This window comes from Mytilus trossulus, chromosome 9, assembly GCF_036588685.1.
Source record: "Mytilus trossulus isolate FHL-02 chromosome 9, PNRI_Mtr1.1.1.hap1, whole genome shotgun sequence".
In the NCBI taxonomy this organism is placed as follows: domain Eukaryota; kingdom Metazoa; phylum Mollusca; class Bivalvia; order Mytilida; family Mytilidae; genus Mytilus; species Mytilus trossulus.
Genome location: NC_086381.1, coordinates 36,062,970 through 36,079,029, shown reverse-complemented (window position 1 = coordinate 36,079,029; position 16,060 = coordinate 36,062,970). Strand labels below are relative to the sequence as shown.

At 32.0% G+C, this 16,060-nt stretch overlaps 2 protein-coding genes across 2 annotated transcripts in view; both read left to right on the top strand.

The window, feature by feature from the left end:
* Positions 1-16,060, top strand: part of LOC134685655 (uncharacterized) — a 58,630-nt gene that overhangs the window by 41,970 nt on the left and 600 nt on the right. Inside the window, exons 5-13 of the mRNA XM_063545608.1 lie at positions 847-1,007; positions 1,803-1,979; positions 4,517-4,729; positions 5,991-6,033; positions 7,169-7,338; positions 8,510-8,566; positions 9,372-9,566; positions 12,221-12,425; positions 13,413-13,516. Of these exons, the coding sequence (XP_063401678.1) occupies positions 847-1,007; positions 1,803-1,979; positions 4,517-4,729; positions 5,991-6,033; positions 7,169-7,338; positions 8,510-8,566; positions 9,372-9,566; positions 12,221-12,425; positions 13,413-13,497 (1,306 nt within the window). The 3' untranslated portion in view covers positions 13,498-13,516. The remainder of the gene's footprint in view (positions 1-846; positions 1,008-1,802; positions 1,980-4,516; positions 4,730-5,990; positions 6,034-7,168; positions 7,339-8,509; positions 8,567-9,371; positions 9,567-12,220; positions 12,426-13,412; positions 13,517-16,060) is intronic.
* LOC134684582 (uncharacterized) overlaps positions 15,408-16,060 on the top strand; it is a 117,196-nt gene continuing 116,543 nt past the window's right edge. Inside the window, exon 1 of the mRNA XM_063543877.1 lies at positions 15,408-15,437. Within this exon, the coding sequence (XP_063399947.1) occupies positions 15,408-15,437 (30 nt within the window). The remainder of the gene's footprint in view (positions 15,438-16,060) is intronic.

Genomic DNA, 16,060 nt, shown 5'->3' with positions numbered 1-16,060 from the left:
CCCAAATATTTTTGCTGTGTTGAAAGTAATTTGTATTCAAACATTATTAAGTGTAAAGATGTGTATTGTTAGTGCACGATTTTTAAAGGCCATAGTACCAACTGCAGCATAGTTGGGATTGTGTTAGTAATCTGATATTGATATTGATAATTTCATGATATGCTCTCTGGTAAACTGATAATTATATACTATCGTTGGTCATCTGAACGAGATTGATTTTCTCGCTTGAGTCGGTATGGCCGAAAGTGAAAAAAGCAATCGAGTAAATATGTCCAATTATTATCTGTTTATCACTATTTAACCTATGAGAACGTTGTTAATTGCATTGACAACAGCACGTGCTCCTTTAGTTTCTAAAACAGCGATAATATTTTACAGTGGTTAAACAGTGTTTAATTTGACTGACCTAAACTAGGTTGTCCCTTGAAAATCAATGTCAGGCTTTAAAGATAAAATGTATCTTACCAAACGATGGTGCATGTCCAGCGATGCTATAAAACAACAAGATTTATTGGTGTTTGACCGATTGACGACTCATTCCTGACGCGTCGCATCAAATGTATTTCAATGCTTCGGGTTTGCAATCTTTATAAATTGACAAATACAGTTGGAATTAAGAACCAGCAGAGCAAAAATAATGGACTTCTTAAATAAAGGACTTCATTCAATGGAGCAAGTAGCATGAATGAGATTTTAAATCCACGTTTTTTTTTTAAATGTTGATGATTTAAACAAGCGTCCTCAATGGTATATAACTTTTCAATCTTGAAAACAATTAGCTACAAACTATGTCAATTTTTTTTATTTGACATTAAAGTGTAAGACTTTTTTCAATTTGTACTACAGGTACCAGATAGACTCTGTTGAGATTGATAATACATATGTTTTGAATGTAAACATAAGTGTTTGCTTCGAAATAGACAGATGTGAGCTCAATTTGAAAATTCTTAAAGATCATGTAGTTGACAGGAAGGTGTGTGATTATAGAACTGGTTTCCTAGATAACTGTAAGTTTAATCGGGTAATAAAAAATATGAGGAAACATTCTCTATATGCATATTTAAATTGTATTGGTTACATTTCTTTTCTGTAAATGATCTGTTTTGGGGGCATATATTGGCATCATCAATACATTTTTTAGGGGGCAATGTGAAACTATGAAAATTCCCTGTATTTTTTTTACTTTTTTTTGCGTTAACATTATAATTGACCTCTAGTTTTAAAGAGATAAGCTATTTGCTTCTGATCCTGTGAATTTGAAAGTAAACCAGTTAACTTTATCCAGTTAATAAACGCGATCTACTCCCGTATTCTTTGGAAATTATGTAGGTTTTAAAGTTCAGACAAAACATTTTACCTGAACTACTGTCATCATATACAATAAGAAAACGATTAAGAAAGCAACAACAAAAAATGACAAATTTGGAACATATGAGAACCATGAGAACCAATACAGAACAATGAAAACTCTCAGTCTTACATGGTTGAATTTGCGAGTATTATCAAATATGGACTTTGTATTTTTTAAGTGTTGGGATGTACAAGAATCCATTAACCTGTAATGTCAAAAAGTAAGCACATGATCAAAATAATATAAATATATGATACACAATAGACTTATGCCTTATCAAAATTTGTAGATGTTTTATGATAGATTTATAATTCTCATTTAATTTAAATAAAAAAAAGATATCATCCATGTACCTTCATCATCATCTGAGTGTGGTTAATGTTTTATCTGTTTTTGTGATACAGAGTGAAACAATAAGATGCGATTGAATAGCTTGCTTCTCTTTTCACAGCTTTCAAACTAGATCAGTGGATAAATGATAGACTCGTTGAATCAAAGGTTACCAACGACGATGTTCTTGCAAATAAATTAATGGTAGACCTAGGTGTTGATGATTTCATTGAAAGTTCAAGTCAGTGTGATATTAACTTATTACCATATAGTGAAGCTGTAAATGGATGGAATAATGGTAATTTCATCAGATTACCCATAAAACATTACCAGATTTATATTTTGGAAATTTAACATCCCAGAATTGTTTGCTCAATGCATGAATATCATGTTTTCAGGTCTGTATGTTCGTTCGTCCTTTTGTTCGTTCGTTTGTCCGTTCGCCCGTCTGTCCCGCTTCAGATTAAAGTTTATGGTCGATATCGTTTTTGATGAAGTTGAAGTCTAATCAACAAGAAACTTAGTACAAATGTGTCCTATGATATGATCTTTTTAATTTTAAATTAGAGTGTTTACCCAATTTTCAAGGTCCACTGAACAGAGAAAATGATAGTGCGGTTGGGGAATCCGTGTACTAGGAACACATTTTTATACCCCCGCTTTGAAAAAAGGGGGGTATACTGTTTACTGTTTTACCTCTGTCTGTCAGTCCGTCCGTCTGTCAGTCCGTCCGTCAGTCAGTCAGTCCGTCAGTCAGTCCGTCCCATGAAACTTTCGTCGCATTTTTCTCAGGAACTGCAATACAAGGATTTCTGAAATTTGGTTTCAGGATTTATCGAAGTCAGCTATACCGTGTGATACGTTTTCAGATTGATCACTTGACAACTTCCTGTTTACCGAACACTTGTATGATTTTACACATGATAGCCAAGTTGAACATTTTCGTCACATTTTTCTCAGGAACTACAATACAAGGATTTCTGAAACTTGGTTTCAGGATTTATATAAGTCAGCTATACCATGTGATGCGTTTTCAGATTCATCACTCGACATCTTCCTGTTTACCGAACACTTGCATATTTTTACACTATTAATATTATCCACTAGCGGCGGGGATATCATCAGTGAGCAGTAGCTTACAGTCTCACTTGTTGTTATAGTAACTTGCTAACAGTGAGTTTTCTCAGTACCATATTTGATCTCGGCTAAACCATTGAATTGGTTCTGTCAAATTATTGATATTAAATTGCAAAAGTTGTCACCATTTCAATGGAACAAGCAAGGATTTACAAAATTATACCAAGGCATATATATTCTAATTTGATTTAATATTTTATTTTAAGTCATAACTTTGGTTTTTTTAACTGCGATAAAAGCGCAAACATGATAATATGTGAATAAATTTGAACGGTGATGGTCGAAACATATTTTTGAGAATGTCAAATTTAACTGTGCATATAAGTGCAGCATTCCTAATCTATAGAGCTAGTTAACTTCATGACCATACTCGATACACTGGTAACGTTTAACTTGAAACATGAGATGAATGACTGTTTCTGTCAGTTCTAGAACAGTAATCGTATCATTCTATAAAGCAAACTTGGTCGTAGGAATGTTTTTTTTCAGACTGTCAGAAAAGTAAACTTTAGAAAAGTCTCATAATAAATTTATTTCAGTAAAAATTTCAATTGTGAACAGGTCTGCTATTCAAAGCAGATATTGGTCTGTACTAATATGTCCAAACCAAAACTGGTATTCTCCGATTTTAAAGTTTACTTGATCCAAAGTTGACTAGATAACAGGACCATTTTGATTGATGAATATCTTTTGAGTATCCTATCAGTAAAAAAATATGACCAACTTTAAAGCAGCCTGTCGTCGTGATTGCTATGCCTCGTCTTGCAAAAAAAACAGACTGTTTGACATGCCAGGTTAACATCAGTCCTGTTGACAAGTCTGTCCTGGTCAAGTTGGCTTGTTTTGGGGATCTGTCTTGCAAAATGATAAGTCGATAGGTTTGGTCTGGTCACGTTACCCCTCACACATGTCTGGCCTGGTATAGCTGACCTAATTTATTATATTTGAATAACGCAGACTTTTTCTGCGAACAAGTCTGCTTCATCAGACTCAGGTCTAAAAAGGCAGACCTAAGTATAGTTAGCAGGTCTTCTAAATAGTTCTTTGGTTAACTAGAGCAGACAGACGAAATAATCTACGTGAACTTTTGTGCATTTAAGGACTGCTACCGAACATGTATCAAGGATTCAAATTTTAAAGTCATAGCGACATGATTTTAGGAGGAATTAAAATAGTATTAAAGAAATAGGGATAAGAATAAACTACAAAAATTGTTACATGTTTCTTTCATACTCTGCTCAGCATTGTATTTTCGACTGTTGATGAATATAACATGATAACGATTTGCTGTTGAAAACTCAATTTAACATACAAAGGTTCTTTAAAGGATGGGACTTTAATCAGACTGTATTATTTAGAATTCCAGGATACTGCATTTTATGTTTTAACTAACTGTATATTTTTATATTTTCAAAAACACTTAGATTTCAAATATGTCAGTTTCATAATCTGCTAACCTTGAAGGAGCATCATGTTTTATTGGTATCGTGTTGCTTGGTTTTTTATATTCTATGGTGTGGTTTTTGAGCCATTGTCCTTTTGTTGTCATTAATTATATGTTGCCATGGCAATTGTTAGTTAACTTGTGAATTATGAGTGTAAATATCCCTTTTGGTATCTCATGTATATTTTGCCTTTCTCATATGCAATTGCAATAAGATATACCGTGTCACATATGATCCTTTTGTTTTCTTTCAGACTGTCCAAACGACACTGCTTCAGTAACTGTATTGCCGGACAACATTAAATGTTACATGTCAGCTGCCTGTAATATGATATCTTGCTGTGTATACGTTGATATATTCAGACGTTCAGTGTTTGCCTCATTAGAAGTTAATACCTGTCAGTATATGTTGGTAGTTTATTTAGAACATCTCTATTATGAAGTCCATCTTTTGAACTACCAATGGGGTACGAATTTATATTTCTATCTCGTTTCCCCCAAAATCCCAGTGTCTTCACTTAGTTTCCGTTTTAAATCCTTGTCGTTGTATTAAACATGGCTGGCATTTTCAGTCAACTTTTTATAGGAGTTTTTGCCCTTTAAAATGATTTTTACCTTTTTTCCAGATTTTGGTATTTATATTTAGTGTAAAACTTATATTTTTTATGTTAACTTTCCCAGTGAAACCATTGACATTTTTTTACTTCTGTATTGGCTACTGTCAGCTATCGTTTCAGATTACTTTGTTTATGAGTTATCAATCTTCAATAAATCAGAACCATGTGAATAGTTATCATTTTTAAGGAAGTTTGCTACTGAGTTTCAAAATAACAAGCTTTTCATAACACAAAAATAAATAGAGGATTAATAAAGGGAAAAAAGTAAACAAAGTAAATATGTCAATGTGCTTGTTTTAGAGATAATAGCCATTGAAATTTTGGCGGGAAAGTGTTCTCTCTTATTTTTTCATAGCTTTATCATTTACAAGTTAACTAAACCTATTAAAAAATAACAAAAATATTATAAGACTTTTACACATGGCTTATTCTTATACATGTAAAAGATTTATAGAATAAAAAGTGTGGGTCAATAGGCAAAATTGTTTAAGGCATTTAAATTCATAAAACCAGAGGATTCCGAAAATCTGACAAAAATCCGAAAACATGACAGGCGAACATCTTCAATGTACTTATAGTTGAACTAGCCAGACGCGAGTTTCATCTACACGAAACTCATCGGTGATGCTCAGATCAAAATGGTAAGAAAGCCAAGCAAGTACAAAGTTGAAGAGCATTGAGTACCCAAAATTCCAAAATGCTGTGCCAAATACGGCTAAGGTAATCTATGCCTGTGATAAGAAAAATCCTTAGTATTTCAAATAATTAATACATTTGCAAACAGTAAATTTATAAACATTACCATATAACTGATACTCATGTCAACACCGAAGTGCTGATAACTTGGTTGGTGATACCCTCGGGGACGAAACGTCCACCAGTAGTATCATCGATCCAGTGGTGTAAATAGTTGTAAACGGTACCAAGCGTATAATTGGATACACCAGATTCTCGTTTTGTCTACATAATACTTATCAGTGACTCATCAGCGAAACCATACATGCATATTTTATGTAAAAATAAATCAAACAATATATTCAACTATATCAAACAAGAATATTATTGTATCGTTGTTCAATAATTCATGGGTATTGAAAATTATGTTTCTTAGACAAAGATGAAGAAGTCCAGCTACATGGAGTTTTCAGACTAATGTAAGTTTTTTGTTAAAAGATTTTGTTGCTGTTGTGGGACATTGTAAAATTGATTTTTTGAAGATTAAACTGCGTATGTGATGACAAAATAAATGTTTTATCTGTTCACGGTCAATGGCGCCTCAAGTAATCAGCTGACATCTGCCTTGTGAAGCCTTGACGAATCATCTGTACTGATAGCTATAGTAAAATGCCTCAATGCATCATGATATCTGACAAATTATACCATCTTCTTTTAGATCGATAAATAAAACAATTACGGTTAAGATGCAAATCGTCTGTAAACAGAGGAATCGCATTTTCATTTAATGTTTAAAATTTTAAGTAACAGTAATATGCATTTATTCCTGATGATATGATTTCTTCAAATTACATTTCTGCTCACATAACAAATGGACAGATTATTTGTGCAATTGTTAAACAAATCCATACTTTATTGGTCAGTCCTAGCTATTGAAAAACATCAGAAATTATGAATTGGTTCTTGTCCGTAAGTTTAGACAAGTTCTTTCTCTCCTGTTGATGTTGAGAGAGAAAACTCGCGTTTTTTTTTTTTTGCTTTTTGTTTTTTTCATTTATCATCTTTAAATTATCTATTGTAACAAGACAGACATCGAACGTTAATTTAAATTATGAAAACAGAAAGCAGTCAGAAGAAATTCGTCTTATCGCTGACATAGATTCTGGACACGTGCAGTTTGAAAACAAAAATATCCTCTCAAAGGTTAAATGTTACCCTAACTTCCTTTTTTAAGAACTTTAGAAACAACACCACATCTCATAACAAGTAAAATAAGACTATATTTTAAAATATTATGACGCCAAAAGCTGAGATCGTTGTTTGAAGTTGAGAAACGAATCTTCATTCCAGCGGTAAAAAACTTCATTATAAAAATGTTGTTACATCTGTGTTCTCAGTTGTAAAGGAAAACTCGCATACCATCCATGAACTTTTACTCTCACCTTAAATGTGTTTTAGGTAATAAGACTTATCAATGAGGAGGTGTTAAGACGTTTAGGGGAAATCTTTCGGACAGTTATGTCAGGATATAAACAACAACAACAAAAAAGATTTTGAAAATAATGTCAATGTAGTATTACAATGATTATATACTCCAGTATTTGTGAATTGTAGATTTAGAGTGAGAAGCATACCCTCTGAATGTAAATTTTCTGTTGATGCTGATATCAAGGTTTGCTTTGATCCTTCAAGTAATGCATGCCAGACTAACGTATCTGTGTTGAAAGCCTCTGATCTCTTGTATACGGTGTGTTCCTCTGTCGAAGAAAGTGTTCCGTTTAAAGGTAATATCATTAAGAATGGAAATGGGGAATGTGTCATAGACAACAACCCGACCAAAGAGGTAAACATGTATCTAGCAATGTGTATGAGTATTGACACATTTCATGTCACACTACAACCTACAAAAAAAGCAAAACTCATACCGTAAGATATGAATAACAATTTTGGAACGTAGAAATGTGATGGCTTCATATTTTGTCAGCAGTTTAACAGAGATGAGTTTTCTTTGAAAAATGTTCTGTACCAAGTAAGGAATATGGTCATAGTTATATTACAGTTCGTTTCTATGTGTGTTACATTTTAACGTTGTGTTTCTTTTGTGTCCTTTGTTTCCTCTTATATGTAAGTGTAAATTCACATTATTATAAGACGTGTCACGGTACTTTTCTATCCCAAATTCATGTATTCAGTTTTGATGATATGTTTGTTATTCTCAACGGATTTTGTCTACTGCTTAGTTCCTTTCTGTATGTGTTACATTTTAATATTGTTTCGTCATTCTCTTATGTTTAATGCGTTTCCCTCGGTTTTGGTTTGTGACCCGGATTTGTTTGTTTTCTTCTATCGATTTATGAGTTTTGAACATCGGTATACTACTGTTGCCTTTATTTAATGTGAGAAAGCCTTTTTTGATCTTTTACACACATTCTTCTTGGTTGACAGTCCTTTGAATATTTCAAAAGGTTGAATGAATTCAGATCTTATTTTCGTACAACAATTCTCGAGTGTTATTGCATAAAATTACTGCATTGTTATTCATTAGTTGATAGTAATGAGTTGTTAGGTATGAACACTTTTCAGATCTGTGAAATATCTACTTAGTTACTTTGAATTGTGATAAGGGGTATGCTAAACATGGCAATCCGTGATATCTTGATAAAAATATTAAGGACTCCTTCTAACATTGAACCAGTAGCCTTTGAAAAAAAACTTAATTTCTGTTTATTTCAATACAAACTTTCAATGTTTAGGATAAGATTAAATGTCTCATATATAAACTACAGACTACTTTCGTCTTTGCACAAAAAAAGCTTAACTCTATTTCAACCAAAACTGAAATATCATGATATAATGTTTGTATTCATATTCTTTATAAATTAATACATTGAATGTATTTAAATGATACTAGTCATAACTATAACTATCTATGTGTATATGTCTATATCATTACAGGAATTTCTTTTGATTTTTGGAAGGTGACAGATTCATCAATTGTACTAAATGATAGAGGTATATTTCTCCTTATGTGCTTTGCATCTATTAATTGGTATTCCTTTGCTGACATATGTATTTGTTTTTATAGTAATAATAAAGATTCTAACACAATGTTGATTGCTAAATCTCTTATTTTGGCATTTTTCCCTATTATTTGATGTTCACACATTGTTGTCACTACAACGTTTTTTATGAGACTAGCGTTAAAAAGTTTGCTAGCTAAAACAATAAGGTACATTCTACCCTTTTTTGCATCAGAAATTAATAATATGATAGTTGTTGATAAAAGATAAAACAAAACAAAAACAGCTAAAGGTTTAGGTGATTTAATTTTAAATGTTAGAGGCCAAAACTCAATATACATTTTAAAAGGGATTTCTTTTCAGCTTTTCTATATACATTTGGTATGTATTTATCATTTTCTGGAACAATGGAATATATTTTAATCAGACAGACAGACAGACAGACACCAAGCAACACACGAATTAGAAATTTAAGGGTCAGTATCCGACTGGACAGTAAAACTGTCATACTACTTATAAATGTGCTAAACCATCTCTAAAATGTTGATGTCCCAATATCTATATAGCTGTAAAATAATGTTCATTACGGATTCACTTTAAAGGAATATCAGGCTATTTTAAATATTTTTATTATTTTGTTCTTGATTAGATATAGATGCAGAAATACGGAAAGTGTCTTATCAAAAATTAAGACATAGAAATACTGGAAAAAGTATATTTATGATGGATAGACAATTGTTAAAGTGCATAATGCGTATCAAGTAATTAACAATGTTATAATGTTAATCTTTTTACAGCATGTTCTGTGATTATTCCGAATGCGAAAAATGTAGATTGTCAAATGGCAAAAAATTGTCAAGGCTTACAGTGTTGTGTTGATGCTGAATTTGTAATTGGAGAAAGAAATGTGTGTACAACTTTTGAAATAAATGTGTGTGATGAGCTTGATTACAGTATAGAAAGGAAGAAGTTTCAAAGAAGCATACTTACAGGTAATATTAATTGTTTTTAACATATTTGTGCATTGCGTTGAGGATGATGCATGTTTGACTTTCTTTAAAATCAGTCCCTTTATAAGTTTAAATATTTTTGATATATTAAATTTTCTCATGTTTTCTCTGCATGGCAAAAACAAAATTCTGAGACACGAATTGTGTCAAATAATTGTATTTAGTGTGACCAGTTGGAATAAGGCTTAGATGAATTAAAGCAGAATGTTCATATACTTTATTAAATATAACTTAGAAGGCTATGCCATATCTGAAATATAAATTAAATACAAATTTACATATAAATGCATATGAATGTATTGTTTTTTTACCAAAAAGTGTATATTATTTTTAATTACACAATTGCAAATAAATAATAACGCAAAATATAGTTAAATGACAACCCTGAATGGAAACAATGTTTTAATCAATGCCATTAATGAAAACTGTTCACTAAAGTAAGTTGACCATTCTTCTATAGAAAATACTATACAACATTGAAAGTTTATCACAGGTACATAAGAAAATATAACGTTTGAAATATAATAAACAAAGTAAATGAAACTAAATAAAATATTTAAGTCAAAAACATATAAACTTGTAGCCAAGATGTTATGCCACAAAGATGAGGTGTCAATATTTTTGTTGTACACCAGATCCGGATTTCAACAATTAATGTCTCTTCAGTGGTGTTAGGGATCGAAACGGTATTTGGAAGTCCAGATAATTTACACTCAATTAAGATAGACTCTTGAATTTAAAGAGTCAATATAGGCTGAACGGATAATATAAACCGGAGGAAAAATATAATACAAACCATAACGAAAAATATAAACGAGTTTAAATTGAAAACTACGTTCAAACCAATTATTGCTTTGGATAAAAACCGCAATTTTTATACGTGTGCATGTAAAACAAATTTCGTTGTAGAAGGGTATGTATACAGCAAAAACAACATTTTCCAAAAGACCAAAAAAGTGAAAAAGTATATTCCAACAAAACGCATTTGACTAACAGGTCGAACAACTGATGTTCTTCAACCCTGCTGACTACCACTGGCGATTGCCAAATAAAACTGAAAACAAGATGTAACAAAATGGATCTTAATATAAATTTAAATATATATTTAAGTGTCTAGGGATTTACCTTTAACACACTAATGAGTGTTATTAAATTAATTGTTATATTTTATATATTATTAACGCAATATTTCGCTAAACAAATTAGCTTCATCGGGCGTGTGCATCTATCTAGTAGGTGAAATCGGATGCGTGGGCCCAGGTGGTCGTGTGGTCTAGTGGGACGGCTGCAGCGCAGGCGATTTGGTGTCACGATATCACAGTAGCATGAGTTTGAATCCCGGCGAGGGAAGAACCAAAAATTTGCGTATTATAAGTACGTCTGAGTCAGTGACAACTCTACAACAGATGTATCCATTGGATCGACATCAATGATGGTGATACATGGCTGTGTACATAATGTATATACAACTGGTCTAAACAACAACTCAACAATGTTAGATCTGTAAATTTGCTTTCGCAAATTTTTGGTTCTTCCCTCGCCGGTATTCGAACCCATGCTACTGTGATATCGTGACACCAAATCGCCTGCACTGCAGCCGTCCCGCTAGACCACACGACCACCTGGGCTCTACAATAATAGAGTTTTCGCTGGCCGTATGTAACCTTTCCTCGTCAGTTTTAATCTGTTGTATCTGGGCCCAGGTGGTCGTGTGGTCTAGCGAGACGACTGCAGTGCAGGCGATTTGGTGTCACGATATCACAGTAGCATGGGTTCGAATCCCGGCGAGGGAAGAACCAAAAATTTGAGAAAGCAAATTTACAGATCTAACATTGTTGGGTTGATGTTTAGACGAGTTATATATATAATATATATATATATATATATAAACGCCTAAAAAGTATACATAACAACACCAATAACACAAAAAGGAACTATAAATGTAATTATTTATAAATATTTCGGATAACAGATATCCTTCGTCAGTCAGATTCTGATGTGAAATGAATCACATCAGAATCTGACTGACGAAGGATATCTGTTATCCGAAATATTTATAAATAATTACATTAATAGTTCCTTTTTGTGTTATTGGTGTTGTTATGTACACTTTTTAGGCGTTTATATAATTTATTTTATTGTGTACATGTATCGTTACTTGAAACGATCCAGCGCCCTCGTGGGAAAAATCGTTGACTATTATTCAGACGTTTTATATATATATATATAAATAAAAGTCTATAAAAAGGACCAACCAGCAAATTTACTATGTAACGGATTGTCTAAAATAGGCGATACTATGCAGATAAGGAAAAAATTATATCTGTCTAAAGATTTGCACAACGGTACTGATATAAGGTGTTATCAAAGAAAATGTTGTTATAAAATCGTGTTGACAAATATTTCGGCTCAACAAATGGCCTTCTTCTTGTGTCACAAGTTTTAACAATACTCATATATATATAGACTACATATGAATATTTAGACTCATATAATTTTTCCTGTTTGTGTAGTATTGTCAATTTTGATGATCCAATTCTTATTAAGTTTACTGGTTGGTAGATTCTTATAGACTCTCTATATATATTATATATATAGTATTTTGATATTTTTACAATTGTGACAATCTTCTGTAGATGATGTAATATCTGAAACTATAGGAGACGTATTCCAGCTCAATGTCAGTGTTGTTAAACATCCAACTAGATACATATTAACAGCATCGTTACAAGTTCGTTACCTGACTTCTGGTTTACAGACTTTTGAATTGTTTAAAGGTATAGACATTAGAAATACAGTATGTCAAGGGAAGAAGAAAAGAAGAAAACGTAGTTCCAATATGTAAGTGCCAATATTATAGTTTTAAATGTTTTTTAAAAGAGCTTTTTTCAGGATCATAATCCTTTTTCAAAAGAAGGTGTTAAAATCGGGTATTTCAATTCATATGTTATATATGGTTATAGAAAATTTTCTACTGAATTTGAGGTTTTGTACTGATCATTTTAAACTGGTCAGAAATTTAACAAAAAAATCTGTAGTACAGCCAAAATCAGTTCATCCATGCTGGAAGCTGAAAGACAACTTTAAACGTAACTTACAATCCACCATATAATTTGTATACTTATATATTGTAATTGTTCATTAGAAATGTGTGGTCATCTTACTAATATTATTGCTGGTTTAACTGTAGGTCTTCTACAATAGTTTAGTAAAATCTTCTACAGATTGAACTGTTTCATATGATGAAACAAAAGTCAAACAGATACAAGTTGAAATTAAGTCACTTCATATTTTTTTCATCTCAGGTTTAACAAAAGCTCATGAAACCAATATTATGTCATGCTTTTCCTACTGTCATTGACATGACTAGTTGTCTTATTTTAAGAGTGTATTAGTTCAAGAGAAACTATTTACGTTTAGTGAATGATAATTGGTATGCTATGGTCGTATATAACCGATAAGTAATGGTATATTGACTTTAAAAATGTGTATGAATTGCTGGAGTTATTTGTTACCAAAAGATATTGTATCAAAATGCGAATATATTTCGAGTTTCCATTTTTCATTTTCTTTCATATTTATTTACAACTAAGACATACATTTATACATATTTCAAAGGTTTTAGTTCTTTGAATACAACATGAACATTACGTTGTTGTTTTTAATAGCAGTGTTTTTATTTTCTATGCTCATACATTTGTCATAAATATATTGTTTTGTAGCTGTTGTTTTTTCTTCTTCCGAAATTATGTTCTCCCATGCTGTATTATGGTAGCTTTTATGCCTTATTTTCTAAACTGATGCCATACCTTCACTGTTTCTTTACAGTCTTGATCCAAATAAAATGATGCAAGGCTTAAGAATGTTGGCCGGACAACAGGCATCAGAAGGTGCTTATCTAGACTTTTTTTAGAGCTGTTAAGGAAACAGAGGTATTAGTATATATCGTTTCTTAATTTCCATAGTTAATATGGACAATAACTGTTAAATATCAGCTGTATTTGTACGGGGCTAGGAAACAAGATGTATGCAAGCTTTTAGCGAGCTACTACACCTGTTTCGAGCCGAGTACAAATAAAGCTGATACTTAAAGACACTAAACAGTTATTCCCTGCAATTAATTCTGTATATAATTTGTGTTTTGAAAGACACAAAAACACATGTTTTGCATTTATTTTCGATTTGAAATCCCCTGAGGCCCGTGTAGTAATACGATACAGTAATCACTCATTCAGCTGAAGACAGGTTCGCAAAAAAAAAACTCTCGGGTGGTCAACAATAAAACATCGCTCTAAGTAAATAATTATCTATTGTAACATAACAACTAATTTCAACAGTAAAAACAAATAACAAAACGTTGTCCAATTTGAAACAGGAGTGTATGAGTTATCCTACGCTTTAGACTCGACGTTCATAAAACATGCATGCTGAAATTGATATGGTTGTTTTTGTTACACAATCGTACACATTCAAGTTTTGAAATCGATAGTTGTCTTCGTAGAAAAGACTGCTGTTCATGTGTGTGTATGTTATCAACAAATTGGTGTGATTCTTATTGTTTTAAAGAAATGTTTGAAATCAAACAGAACGTATAAAAGTAATCGTGAATTCGCAATTAATACGTCATTGGAGTGCTACTACAATACACAATTCTGAGGTCACGCAGGTTTTTTTGGTGGGGTTCGTGTTGTTTATTCTTTAGTTTTCTATGTTGTGTCATGTGTACTATTGTTTTTCTGTTTGTCTTTTTCATTTTTAGCCATGGCGTTGTCAGTTTGTTTTAGATTTACGAGTTTGACTGTCCCTTTGGTGTCTTTCGTCCCTCTTTCAAATAATACTCAGTCCGGCAGTAGACAGAGCTTTAAAGCGATATCTGTATAGTATATAGCGATATCTGTAGGACTGAATCTGTATAGGAGAACACCCAATTGCGGGATAAATAGAATTAATTTCACATAAATCAACACTTTTCCTTTGCCATTATGTTCCGCGATTCCTAAAATGATTTCCTGGAAATGATGTCAGCTTAAGTAAAGATTAAACTATGCTGCCATGTCTATTTTTAGTTTGTTCTGTGATTGCTTACAAACGATGTCATTTAAATTAAACCAGAGATGTGTTTCAACTTTGATGACATATCCCGTACGAAATAATAAGGCGTATTACACCAGGCTAAAGTGGTATTTCGTATCCAGTACTTTTTTTATTTATCCCATACAGGTGTAGCAAAAGGGATAAAGCTGGCGTTAATTGATATATTTTTTCTTATTAAAACAACTCAAACAAATGGCTTGTTAATATAAAAAAAAAATATTTGTCATAATTTTTATTAATACTCAAACTTATTTGAGCCAGTGTCTGTCTAATATGTATTTGTTTATGTAGCTTCTTCAGTGGTTTATATTTCATGTTTATGTCAAACAATGAGAAATTTAAGCATATGGTTTATGTACTAGTAATTTTTGGGGGGCTTTATAGCTTGCTATTCAGTGTGAGCCAAGTCTCCATGTTGGAGACCGTACGTTGACCTATGACATGTATAATGGTTTACTTTTATAATTGTGGCTTGGATGGAGAGTTGCTTCATTAGCACTAGTACTCGTACCACATCTTCATATATCTATAGTCTATAGTCATTACACGTTAGTATCAAATACACAGCTAGGGTAATACACTGATTCAAATGAAAGGTGTTATTATAAAAGGATGATTACGCCTGGTTGTTTATTCTTTTAAACATAACGCCTGGTTTTCACCTCAGATACGCTTAGTAAGAATGCTGACATAGTTTCTGATCACTGGTTCTGAGGGTGCCTTGAATTCATGTCATTTAATGCACAATACAGATTATTAGTAAGTAGGTAAGAATGCTAAGTACATCATTTATTGAAGTGACAGTTGTAATAACAAAAATAAATAAGCTTCTTTATTTAACGAAGGTAACACATTTAACAATAACATGTGTATCTCCCACGAGGCCTTCAAAAACTATTCATACAAAAATAAAACGAGAAAAAATATATACACAATAAAATACATAATACAGTTACATATAGCAGCTTAAATATTTGATAAGTACATTTGCATTTAGTAGAAGAAGAAAACAGACATTAGTTTCGTGCATCTGTTCAGTTAGAAAATAGTTTGAACAGTTGGTCTTAAATGTAGCTTAATTATATAGTTCTTTAATATTATTTGTTAAATTATTCCAGGTAATAAGACCAGAATAGTTAAATGTTCTTTATAAAAATCACAATTAGGTCTTGGTACATGAAGAAGTCCTGATGTTGTCGACCTCGGACAATGAGGATCAGCACAAGCAGTAAATTCATACATTTAAACATTAACATAGCTTGAAAATAGTGTATCATCGTAAATAAAGTCATCCATGCAAGTTTGTAAATACGTACAGATCTTAAACATATAATATATGCAAAATATGAAAACACTGACAAACAGTAATTTTGGCTAGGTAT